Source organism: Cervus canadensis, chromosome 6 (genome assembly GCF_019320065.1).
Source record: "Cervus canadensis isolate Bull #8, Minnesota chromosome 6, ASM1932006v1, whole genome shotgun sequence".
In the NCBI taxonomy this organism is placed as follows: Eukaryota; Metazoa; Chordata; class Mammalia; order Artiodactyla; family Cervidae; genus Cervus; species Cervus canadensis.
The window spans coordinates 47,428,649-47,440,980 of NC_057391.1; the positions used below are offsets into that span (position 1 = coordinate 47,428,649).

The window sequence follows — 12,332 nt, forward strand, 5'->3', positions numbered from 1 at the left end:
TGTCATAGCCTATAGGTATTATTTTAAGCCACGGAGTTGATTGGAATTACCTAGAGAGAAAAGGTTGAGAAAATAAGGCTGGGAAATTGAGCCCTGAGAGCCCCCATCATATAAAGATCAGGGGGTGGAGGGGAGAGCCAGCACTGGATGCTAACAAAGCAAGACTGATGAGGAACGAGGGAAACCAGCAGAGTGTGATGGTGTTCATGATGTTTAATGAGCAACTGACCTGAATGAGGGGCCTTCCTTTTAAGTACCTAGATGCTAATCTGTACTTCTGTTCTATGTTAGGTTCAAAGAGATTATTTCATAACTGGACCTATGGGTTAAGCCATTTTTAATTGCCATCTTTGTATGTCAAAAACAATTGTAAGGAAGCAATTTTATATGGTTCTAACCAAACATAAAAATTACCAAGCAATGAAATTCTCTTTTCCTCTTCCTCTTAGAAAATATTAGTATTGCTAGTTTTTATGGGAGGGATCCAGGTTTTTCTTTCCTGATGATTTATGTGCCTGTGATATCCATCTGTGCTGAACTCTAGCTGGTCTTCACTGAGTCATAATGAGAATTCCTGCTTTCTGTCCTATAGGAAGAGTATGTGCAAGAAGGCATTAGATGGACACCCATCGATTACTTTAATAACAAAGTCGTATGTGACCTCATTGAGAACAAAGTTGTAAGTATTGGTCTGGTGTGTCTCTTCACTGTTCACAGGTTTACACTAAGTGACTTTTTGTTCTCTCTGTCATTGTGTTAGAATAGAGAGAGTGAGAACTCTGATTGAAGAGAGGTTTTTTGTTTGCTTATTTGGCTGTGCCTGGGTTTTGTTGTGGTATGTGGGATCGAGTTCCCTGACCAGGGATTGAACCCAGGCCCCCTGCACTGGGAGTGTGGAGTCAGCCACTGGACCACCAGGGAAATCCTCGATGCAGAGAGTTTTAGCAATTACATTTATTTTGCTTTTATGTATATGCATGAAAACAGGGTTTTATTCTTACAGTTAATATATACATGTGTATATAAGTACATTATCAATTTATGAATGGAAGTTGTTACTGAATTTTAAGAAGAGACAGTTATCACTTATGTTGATGGTATAGTGTATGAAGAGATACAAAATTGGCCCTGCCTTCCAGACCATTTATACAACTTCTAGGACTTTAGCCCTAGAAATTATTCAAAAGAAAATAAAGGGGCATAGACAGATCTGTACAGTACTATTTTGTTTTGTTTTTTATAAAAGTCCCAAACTGGCAATGGTAAAACCATTCATAGAGAATTCAGTCCTTAAATAAATTATAGCATACAAGAACAAGGAAACATAGCAATCAAAATAATAAGTATAAAGACTGTATAAAACAGGAGGATTATTTATAAACTAGTGCTATGCAGAAAAAGTGATATATGATAGAATGTGTCCAGTATGTATTATCCATGTCTATATGGATAACAAGCTGAAAACAAACATTAAGAAATGAATTAGGATCAAAGAAAAATGGCTTTCTTCAGAGTTTTAAAAATCAACTTAGTACAATAAAAGTGAGCAGGTAATGATCTTTCTGTGTGTGACTTTGAATAGAACTTTGGGAAATTAAACTTTTCTTTTTGAAAATGGACTTTGTTCCATCGTTAGATCTAAGAGGTGGCTCCCATTTGGGATTGCTAATAGCATCCTTCCTCAAAGGGAAAGACTGACTTCCAAGATGGTATCTTAAGTCTCGGGAGCTGTTTCCTTGCTTAAGGAAAGTCCTAATGAACATGGTATGTTTTAGAACAGTCAGTGAACTGGGGCTTTGCTTTCTTGGTCCTATCAGAACCCTCCTGGGATCATGAGCATTCTGGATGATGTATGTGCCACGATGCACGCGGTGGGTGAGGGGGCGGACCAGACGCTGCTCCAGAAACTCCAGATGCAGATTGGGAACCATGAGCACTTCAACAGCTGGAACCAAGGCTTCATTATTCACCATTATGCTGGGAAGGTATGGCCAGGGAGCGGGGCTTCAACAAAGGGGAAGTTACCTGTGTTAAGCCTTTGGGCATGTAATCTGTTTTCTCATGAGGCAACTGAAAAGTGTCCATATAGTTTTATCTGCCTCACTGTGTTTTATTGATCCATCATTCATTCATGCAACATGGGGCTTATGAAATATTTGGAGAGACAAGCAAAAGATAGTATACACTGCTGTGTATTTTTTAACATGAATTGCCCTTATATAATGTAAATATGAATCAGCATATATATTAACTGCTGAAGGAATGAGCTTTCGTCTTGCCTCTTATGCAAGCCTGCATTTTTTTACTTGCCCGTCTTCCTTGGGAGTATAAATAAGGACCAGGGGTTTGTTCTTATGAAATGCATGAGAACTGGGTGTTACTGCGTTACCAGGCTTTGTGTGGGTGCTGGTGATACCCAGATAAGTAAACTGAGGTCATGATATTTGGAGACTTCACAGTACTATGGAAATTCACTGGTCTCAATCTTCATCACAATTAATCTCTTGTTAACCAGGGAGGATCCTTGAGCATGAGGTTGTAGCTAAATTGATCTAACTCTAACACCATTCATAGGAGAAATCAAAAAGCCTCAGATGACATGGCCCACTGCAGTGGATTAGTGTGCACAGTTTCATTTTATTCCATCTTAGCTAAAATTTAGGGAAAGAATTCAGTGTATTATTTACACACCTGTATATCTGTAGAAGAAGGGCTATGTAATTGTGAGAGCTGGGGGCCTGGTGATGTATTTTTTGGATTGTGTATGCAATCAGCATCTCCAGACCATCACCAACTAAGTCATCTAGCAAGTAAAACATGCACAGCCTTAATGTGACATATCGGGATGAAAGCCCATTTGTTACATCTGAAAATATACATATTCCATGAAAGATAGCCATGCTGGCTTGGATGTTTTGTTCAATGAAATAGTTAAAAGATAAAATTTGATTTCTTTCCATTCTTGGTAAGGTATCCTATGACATGGATGGCTTTTGTGAGCGGAACCGTGATGTGCTTTTTATGGATCTGATCGAGCTTATGCAAAGCAGTGAGCTGTAAGTGTGTTTACCTTATCTGACACAGAGGTTTGATCAGATTTTTAGTTTTAGGACAAACTTGTGATGTTTGACTGATCAGCATTTTGCTTCCTTGTGCTGTTGGGTCGGAGTTATCATTAGACAATTTGACTTCTTAAAATAGTTATCCCCCCAATCTTAGTCTCTCTCTTATCCTTAATACTTCCCACCCCACATTCTAAGTGTCATCTACAAGCCCTTCAGGGTCTCCAGCTTCATCATGTTCAATGGTATTATCTAGAAGAAGTGCCCATCCTGGGACTGGGTTGGGATAGCCATGTAATCTACGAGTGGAATAGTCTGGTTCTGTGAAACTTGGCCCTTGGAATATCATCCTAAGAATTCTCCTCAGTTGCTCAGTTTTTAAAAATGCTAATGGCTTAGCTACACCCAAGTTAACATGAGTTGCTAAAGCACTTGAGAAACGGCTCAAGAACTCAGGGAAGGACACTCAGAGATCCATTTTAACTCCCCAGACCCTGACTAAGCTGTGGTCATAGAAGCAGTGGGAACACCACACCCCCGCTCCCCGCCCCCTGCAAGCTGCTGGAACACTCAGGACCTGCTTTGCCATGTCCTTTCCTTCCCTGTTACCTGCAAAGGTCCCCATGGTCCTGGGTCATGGATGTCAGGCGTCATTTACGTGATCAAGCGTCTCTATGCCAGGCAAATGCAATATTGCACAGTCTTCCAGTTTTTACAAGTTTTAGAGCTTCCTCCAAGTAATAGTGTCCTTTTAGTCTCTTACTTCAACTATCATAATATCAGGGTTAACTGCTTTAATCAACAGCTGCAAGCATGATTATTTTCTAGAAAGGGCCTGTCTTCTATGAAAGCAAAATTGAGTTTCATTTTTGTCCACAGTTCAAATTTCTGCTCTGTTTAATCCCCTTCTCCTCCTGCCAGCCTCCACTTCTCCCCAGCCTGCATCTTCCCAGGCTTGTACTTCCTTGGCACTCACACCCCTCACTTCAGAGATTTCTTCATTCAAAACATAGAAATCTATTTGCTCTTAAAAGGTCAGGTAAACCACAAATCCTGGCTTGTGGGGTTTATGATAATCAGGTGCAGACATGCTTTCAGAGATTTTTTTTTTAATTATTAAAATTACTGCCAACTTCAAGAGCTATTGATGCTTCCATCTAAAACTCGTGTCGTGTAGACATGGTCTATTGTTTAGAAAACACATGTGCTGTAAAAATCTATAATTGTGTCTGGTGAGGTTTAGAGTAGATTATTACTGGGGAGACTTCCTGGAAAATTCATGATGCCCAGTAAGTCACTTGGGCTTCCCTGGTGGCGCAGATGGTAAAGAATCTGCATGCAATACAGGAGACCCGGGTTCAATCCCTGGGTCGGATAGATCCCCTGGAGAAGGAAATGGCAACCCACTCCAGTATTCTTGCCTGGAGAATTCCATGGACAGAGGAGCCTAGCAGGCTAACGTCCACAGGGTCGCAAAGAGTTGCACACAACTGAGCCACTAGCACTATTACTACTACTAATAAGTCACTTAGGAGGAATTTACATGGATCACATTCATTCCATCAGTCAGTCAGTCAGCAAGTATTTATTGAGCACCTACTGTGTTCAAGGTAGAGGTTATGTTCCAGACACTGGGTACACTACATTGACTAAGACATTGTCCTTGCCCTGTGTCCTTTGAGGCAGGCATATCAACAGATGCAGCTCAGTTACACTTACTAACGAAGATACATTCAGCCAGCAAAGCATTAGTGAATTAGCTTCACTTAAAATTGCTCATACTCAAAAGCACAGTTCGTCAGGGTCTTTTGCTTGAAGGGAGGGATGGTAGAAAGAGTGGCCTATTGGCATCTAGTGGGCAAAGGCCACTGATACTGTGAAACATCCCATGATATGTAAAGCACCCCCACCCCCACCTCTGGGGTCCCAACACAGAATTATCCAATCCCAAGTATCCTTAGCACCAAGCTTGAGAAACCCTGCTTTAGAGCAAAGCAGAATCTGCATTGAATCTGGACAATTCATACACATTCCCGTGTTACGGCCTATCTTATTTAACTCAGCAAACTCACACTCAGCCCCCTCTGATGTGTCCTGCTGCCGAGGTGTGTCTCAGTAATAGTGGGTGGGAAAACATAAAAGGCAGAGTTTAAAATTTTATTTTTCCAATTTTATTTTCCAAGATGCTTCTATCTTAGAATTCTTCTCTGTGTTCCTCTTGTCCACTGCTTTATTTTTTCTAAGTCTTTAACTTGATGGATTGTGCTTTGAGTCAGGTGGCCGTTCTGTAGTCAAGGTTCTATGCTTCTGGATGACTCTCACTTCTCTATGGAAGAAGGTGTTCCAGCCCCCAAGGTACTTGCTGATTGCTAATCCATTGTCTCTCTTTTTTTCCAGACCTTTTATAAAGTCTTTATTTCCAGAAAATCTGCAAGCTGACAAGAAAGGGCGCCCAACTACTGCCGGAAGCAAAATAAAGGTTTGTTCTATTTTGGAAAATTTATGGATTCCTGTAAGAGGTAGGATTTTCTGGGACTCAGGAACCATAGCCCTGGGCCAGGCTAAGGTCAGTGAGATGCAACAGATTGGTTACAGAAGATGGCCAGAAATGATGTTGCTGCTCGAGAAAGGGTTACAGGATACTAGCTGAATTTGACTTGGCTGTACTAAAACCCCAAAGGGATATTAAGTACCACGTAGCTTAATAGTCAGCAGATGATAATCAGCTACTTTCTAAGAGGAAATGGCTTTGTGCTGAGTCTAGGAGAATTCACATTAATCTATCAGAGAAATTTTATGATCTAGAGCCATATTTTGGATTTTGGTGATGGTTTTCCACACCAGACCCCAAAACTCCACCAAATACTTTATACATACCTAAAATTCTACTGGGCCTTTTAAGGGGAATTTCTGCACTTTCCTCACTGGACCTTGCAGGCCCTTCTTTTTGTGAATTACAGGCACCTTGGCCCCACAGTATCTCAGAATCAGAGGAATTCTTAGTATCTTTTGTTCTTTTTTTTTTTTGGCTGTGCCTTGCAGCATGCATGATCTCAATTGCCAGACCAAGGATCAAACCCATGCCTCCTGCATTGGGATCTTGGAGTCTTAATCACTGGACAACCAGGGAAGTTCTCTTACTATTTCTTGGAAGCCTCTCGTGGGGTGTGCACTGAATTATCAGAGGCCTTGTGTGGTAAAATTGTCCCTAACAACACTCTGAACTTAAAGGTTGTGTTGAACACACTCCATCATGTAATTTTTTGAAAACCAGTCAGTAAACTTCTTTTTTTTTAATTATACCAGATGAAAACACTTTTAAAATTATATATTTATTTTTAACTTTTATTTTATATTAGGGTATAGTCGATTTACAATGTTGTTTTAATTTCGGGTGTATAGCAAAGTGATTCAGTTATACGTATCCCTTATAGGTTATTGCAGAGTATTGAGTAGAGTTCCCTGTGCTATACAGTAGATCCTTGTTGATTATCTATTTTACATATAGTAGTGTGCATATTAAAAATGGTTTTTTAAAGAATCATACCAATAAAATACCACCCTGTCTTTATAATCAATGGTATCATCAAGTGATTAACAGTAGGGGCCTGGGGTTCGTCATAGGTGTTCAAATCTCTCATCACATGGATTGCCAAAAAATTACCTAAATTCTCAGTGCTTCTTTTGCCTTCTCTGTAAGGTAGAGATTTTAGTACCTAATCTCAGGAGGGATCCTGTGGTAATTAATTTCATAATCCATCTAAGGCACACACTGCCTGAAACATAAGAAACACAAAAGTGTATGTTCTCACGTTACATCTACTGCCTCTGTCCCGTCCTTCTCTCCCGTGCTTCTTCATCTCTGGTTACTTCTCAGTGGGCACTTGATGCGCCCATGCTGACTGCCCGCCTGGACTGTCCTCCCCCCCCACCAGCTGGGCAGCCAGGTCCTACCTGCCCTTCTCACCCTTCTCGATAACCTGAGCTCTATGGATACGGTGGTTGTTCCTGTCTGTTCTGTTCACTGGCTTTTTCTTCTCTGAACATTTCAAGAAAATGGAAGCCGGCCTCCCCAGCTTCTGAGGACACAAACACTGTAATGTCACAGCAATAAGACAATCCCATCCAGAGGAGCCTCAGGTTTTGTGGAGGAAGTCAGATGCAAGCTGGGTCTTGAGTTAGAGGGTAGAGTGCCCTAGGGGATGAAGGCAATCCTGTTCAAGGAACTGGAGACATAGAATGTCCTGGGACAGAGTTTGGATGGAGTTCCCTGGGGCAGAGAGGAGATGCAGTTCTCACAAAGCCCCAGATGTTGACCTCTGCACGGCTCTGACTCATGCTATCACTTCTGGGTCCTGGAGGAGGATTCGCTTTAGGCTGGAAACTCTGGTCACAAGACTGTCACACATTCACATCCAAGGGGCCCAGATCATCAGGGCTGCAGTGACTCACTTTCAAGTGGTCTGGGTCCTCAGTCCAGCTTATTTCCTGTAAAAAGGAGGGCAGGAGCAGGGGCATTTCTCTCCTCCTCGGAAGACTTGAACCCTTTGCCTCCTTCTTATTCTTATCTAGTTGAATGCTCAGAGTTGCCCCCTTCCAGGCGTACTCAGAATGTTCTGGATTGCTATGGTTGGGGGAGTTAGCAAGCTTGTTGAGGGACGCTGGACTCTACATATTCTCACCTCCAATGGTCCCTCCTTGGTGAACCATGCGGCCTCTGGCTGTTTGACGTTCTGCCTCCACATAGGAGTGAGTCTCCCTGTTTTATGTCTCCTAAGTCACCTCTTAGAGATGCATAGCTCTGGCCCAATCTCTTACATCTTTCATAGCCTCAGTATTTTGCAGATGCTAAGCATCATCTTTTTTTTTATTAAAGTATAGTTGATGTACAATGTTGTGTTAGTTTCGGATGTACAGCAAAATGATTGTTATACATATATATGTATAACTTTTTTAGGTTCTTTTCCTTTATAGATCATGACAAAATATTGAGTATAGTTCCCTGTGCTATACTGGAGGTCCTTGTTGGTTATTTTATATATAGTAGCTACATATCATCTTAATGATATCTTGGAGGTATAAGTGTTTAAAGGGATCCTGTATTCCTTAGAAGAAAAATTAATGTTCAAGGTAGCTTTAATATTGGGTATTTTACATATTCTAATTCTTTAAAATGTGAAAGTGTTCTGTAGAATTTAATTTATAGAATATTTGGTGAGAACTTCCATTATCTTTGTTTATAAAGCGTATTCTTTATTTAATAACATGTGATTGTTGAGGCTTTCCTAAATTCTACATTGTCATGACTAAAAGGGACCAGTTTTGAAATTAGAGCCAAAGGTTGATGCTATTGGGCGAAAGAATGGAGCTCAGAGTTGGCAAAGTAGACTGGGCTGGTAGCTTTATCTAAGTGGGCCTGGCCTCTAAAGGAGCAGATGTGACAGGAGATGCAAGTGCCATGAGGTGATAGGACCAGTAGACATTAAACATCTATTCCAACCTGCACATTGAGATAGTAGTAATATTCTAGTTCTGCTTAGTTTATAGATGGGAAACTGTGGTCCAAAGAAATTTAGTGATTTGTCAGACAGCTTGCAAAGAGCAGAGCCAGGATCCTAGTTCAGACTTGCCAACAATCTACATGGAGGGTAGAATGAGGAGCTATCTCCCTAAGGAGTATCACCTTTGCTTACTGTTTGGTCTGCATATCTTGATGGCCACTTCTGCTCAGTAGAAGTAGCTTTGGTACTTCTACCAAAGTACCAAGTAGCTTTGGTAGCTTTATGTTCTAAGTCATGGGCTTTTCTTGTCTGGAGTCAGAGTAAATTCAAACTGTGGCTTCCCCACCACCTCAGGGGGCATCTATAGTTGACCCATAGCTAAGTACAGGATAATTGTGATGGTTAAGATAAATTATTTTTTGCTCAAATTAATCATCCCACAACCTAAAGGCTTCTGTCTAATCCTAACCCTCCCAGTTAATTCCTTTTGGTATTACAATAAATTATTCATTGTCTTCCTTAGGAAGGAGGAAGGCATTGTGTGGTTAGGGAGAAAACTTGCTAGCTCACAGACTTGGGTTCAAGCCTCACTGCTGTTGCTTACTAATTGTGTTATCTCGAGCAATACTTTATTTAAGGCCCCATTTTCTCATCTAAAAAAATGGGAATGATAATCTTGAGTCATAAAAAAGAAAATCCGTGTGTCTAGTCCATGAAGCATTTTCAGTACATTACTATTTTGAGCTGGAAAGAACTGTGTCAAGTGGCATATAAACTTAAGTCAAACTTGCCCCTGTGTTTTCAACTTGCTAGGTTGAAAAGAGATGCTCTTAAATGCTTAGGACTCAATAGTGTGCCAAGTTATTCTTAAAAATAAGAGTTTGGAATTAAAAAAAAATACAATCTCTCATCAACAGGGAACTTAAGTCACTGTACATTTTCATCATGGAGCTTTGCTTTGCTCGTACAACCTCTGCACCTCTGCTCTGAATTCCAGGCCTTGCAAATAATGCCATATTCTGCATATCTAAAATGGAGAACTTTTGCTTTGAAAACACTGGAGTTTTTCTCAAGGGTTTCGGATTTCCCAAACCCTTGAAAATAGAAAAATCCTAATTGAAAGAGGGTTGTCTATTGCAGGCAAGTCCCTTCTGCTGACTTGGTAATGGTTTTCTGGCTTTAGAGATCCTTTCCTCTATTTTCTTTTAGAGGTTTTCTCTCTTCACGCTGATTTGCTTGGAATGAGAGTTTGTGTGTGCCCCATTCTTGGATCCATGGGGTGTGCTCAGCTGTGGGGATAGAAATGCTGATGTGGGTTCTGATGTATTTTTCATTTGAGATACTCATGATTTGAAATATGTCATGAGCAATTTTAGCTTTATTTATGTAGCTTTTTCTGCTTGAACCCAGTTCCATTGTGGGTACCCAATGTGCAGGTAGTGAGGAATGATTTTACATCGAGTATTTTAGTTTGTGAAGGAGTAAGTTTCCTGCTACACTGAAAGGGCTCCAAGTCAGCAAGTCTGTAAAAAGACATGCTGAGGAAGAAGGTGGATGAAATGGCATAACAAAGGTTTTTGAATTCTGAAACTTTTATGTGTCTCCCACCTTTTAATTGTGACTTTCCATCATTTTATTAAGATGATTCTTCATTGGTTGGATTGCCTGGAAAGAGTACAGGGGGTTCTAATGATTTATTCTTGCACATAATTTTGTGCACCACCTCTCCCTCCAAAGTTTATAAGAAAAATGTATTTTCAATAAATCCTTTTGTATAAAAAAAAAAGAAAGAAAAGTGTATTTTCAAAAGCCCTCAGTTGATATGAAATTAACTAAAGTTGTTAATAATTAGCATGCTTTCTTATTTCTCCTAAAAATTATGTGTCTGGATATACTGGGTTTGGGGGATTCTTTTTTGCTTTTATTTTATTTAACTATACTAAAAAGGCCTCATTGTTGTCAAAAATTTAATTTCAAATGCACTTGTGAGTGTTCAGAGCACCATAACAGTCAGTAGAGCTTTGAGAAAGTATAGTAGCCCTGAGTTAAATCTAATGAACAAACTGTCATGAGGATGGATTTCTGGCTGTACATTTGCACACAAGTCTCCTTGGAAAGCTGATTTAGAGCAAGTTCCATGTTTCTAAATGATGTTATTCTTCCTTTCCAGAAACAAGCCAATGACCTTGTGAGCACCCTGATGAAATGTACCCCTCACTACATTCGCTGCATCAAACCCAATGAAACCAAGAAGCCCAAAGACTGGGAGGAAAGCAGGTATGGCAAAGGCACAGGTGGAGGTCGAGCTCAGCTCACATCAAGGGCAGCCTCAGCCTGTTTTCCGACTGCTCAAGTCAGGCCATCTGGCCTCTGCCCAAGGCAGGGGCAGTTTCAGTTGTCTTCAGATGTGTTTTATGTCTCTGTGTCTTGACTTCAGGAAGAAACCTATGTATATATCATTTTTCCCTCCTTGTTTTTTCCTGAAATGTTGGCAGTGCCCTTCAGTTCAGAATTAGCGATTTATAATGTTGATCTTGGCTGGTCTGGGGGCAAATGGAAAAAAGAAAGCAAACCCCAGCACAGCAGAGTCAGGATGGTTTTCAGATTAGTTTAGGCCCTGTGTAGACATTCTCAGTGCACTCGGCTCCTCGTCAGCACCCACAGGATGTGGCCTGGAATGCTGAGCTCAGGGTTGCAAGTGGGGTTCTGCAGAGCTGGTTAAAAACGATCTGTCGTTTAGTTGCTTATGTGGGCAGAGGGGCTGTAAGCTCTGTAATCCCCAAAGCATGGAGCTGATGAGCAGCGTGACTCTCGAGGAGGGAACCAGCCCAAGGGAGATGTGTGGCATATAAGCAGTGAGCCATATCCTCCCTGGCTTCTGAGGAGTCCTACATCACATTCCTCCTACACCTGCCATTTAGGGATGTGGCCTCTGCAGGATACAAGGGGGATGATTGAGTAGGAAAATGTTGATAATGACTGGAGAATATAGTTTTTGTATCCAGCTGGGGAAATTCCTCATAGGAACACAGGAAGCAGAGCTGAAGAGAGACCCTGTGAGTGACTTGGACTAAAGAGAGAGCTTCTACCTACTTACCACTGTCACCAGATGAGATGGACTTGAGTATACAGGTGTTCCTGTTCATACTAGAATTCATGCTGGAATGCCTATCTTTTTTTTTTTTCTTTTCTCTCTTGGAAAAAAAATAGACTCTTCTAGGTATCAGCTGACTTAGTCAAGGTTAAACTCCAATAGGAAACCCAGGATGAAAATTCCTAGCTGCTCATCACTTCCCCCGAGGGACCTAGAGGGTTCATTTCCCATCTTCCCAGCAAGACCCTTTCCAACCCACAGTAGACAGACAATGCTTGGTCATTTCTAGGGAGGAAAAGGTAAATAGGAAGGAAAACGCCCAGGTGCGAGCATTTGCTGTCTGCAAATCTTTCTTTGTATTTTCACACTTTGTGGTGCAGCCTAAGACTGTTTTCTCACCTTAAGGTGCTGCTGGGATGTGGCAGCCTTCTGTTTGGTTATCTCACAATTTTCTGAACAATCTCATCAATAAATGTGGATTCCTAAAACATCTTTTTTATAGAATTACTCAAATTTTTCAATTTAAAATAATCTAAGACTCACTTACACTATTATCTGTAGATGACATTCATGCTCTGATGGGAAATCCATTCCTCTTGGGTCATCAGCTCACCTTTGGATACCTCTTGCCACCAGCTGGCACTGCAGCCCTTCTCTAAGTTGGTTTTACTCTAT

The 12,332-nt window shown here is 40.9% G+C and overlaps 1 protein-coding gene across 1 annotated transcript in view; it reads left to right on the top strand.

The window, feature by feature from the left end:
- Positions 1-12,332, top strand: part of MYO1E (myosin IE) — a 212,991-nt gene that overhangs the window by 149,862 nt on the left and 50,797 nt on the right. The window contains exons 13-17 of the mRNA XM_043471817.1: positions 593-679; positions 1,818-1,985; positions 2,971-3,056; positions 5,460-5,541; positions 10,734-10,840. Of these exons, the coding sequence (XP_043327752.1) occupies positions 593-679; positions 1,818-1,985; positions 2,971-3,056; positions 5,460-5,541; positions 10,734-10,840 (530 nt within the window). The remainder of the gene's footprint in view (positions 1-592; positions 680-1,817; positions 1,986-2,970; positions 3,057-5,459; positions 5,542-10,733; positions 10,841-12,332) is intronic.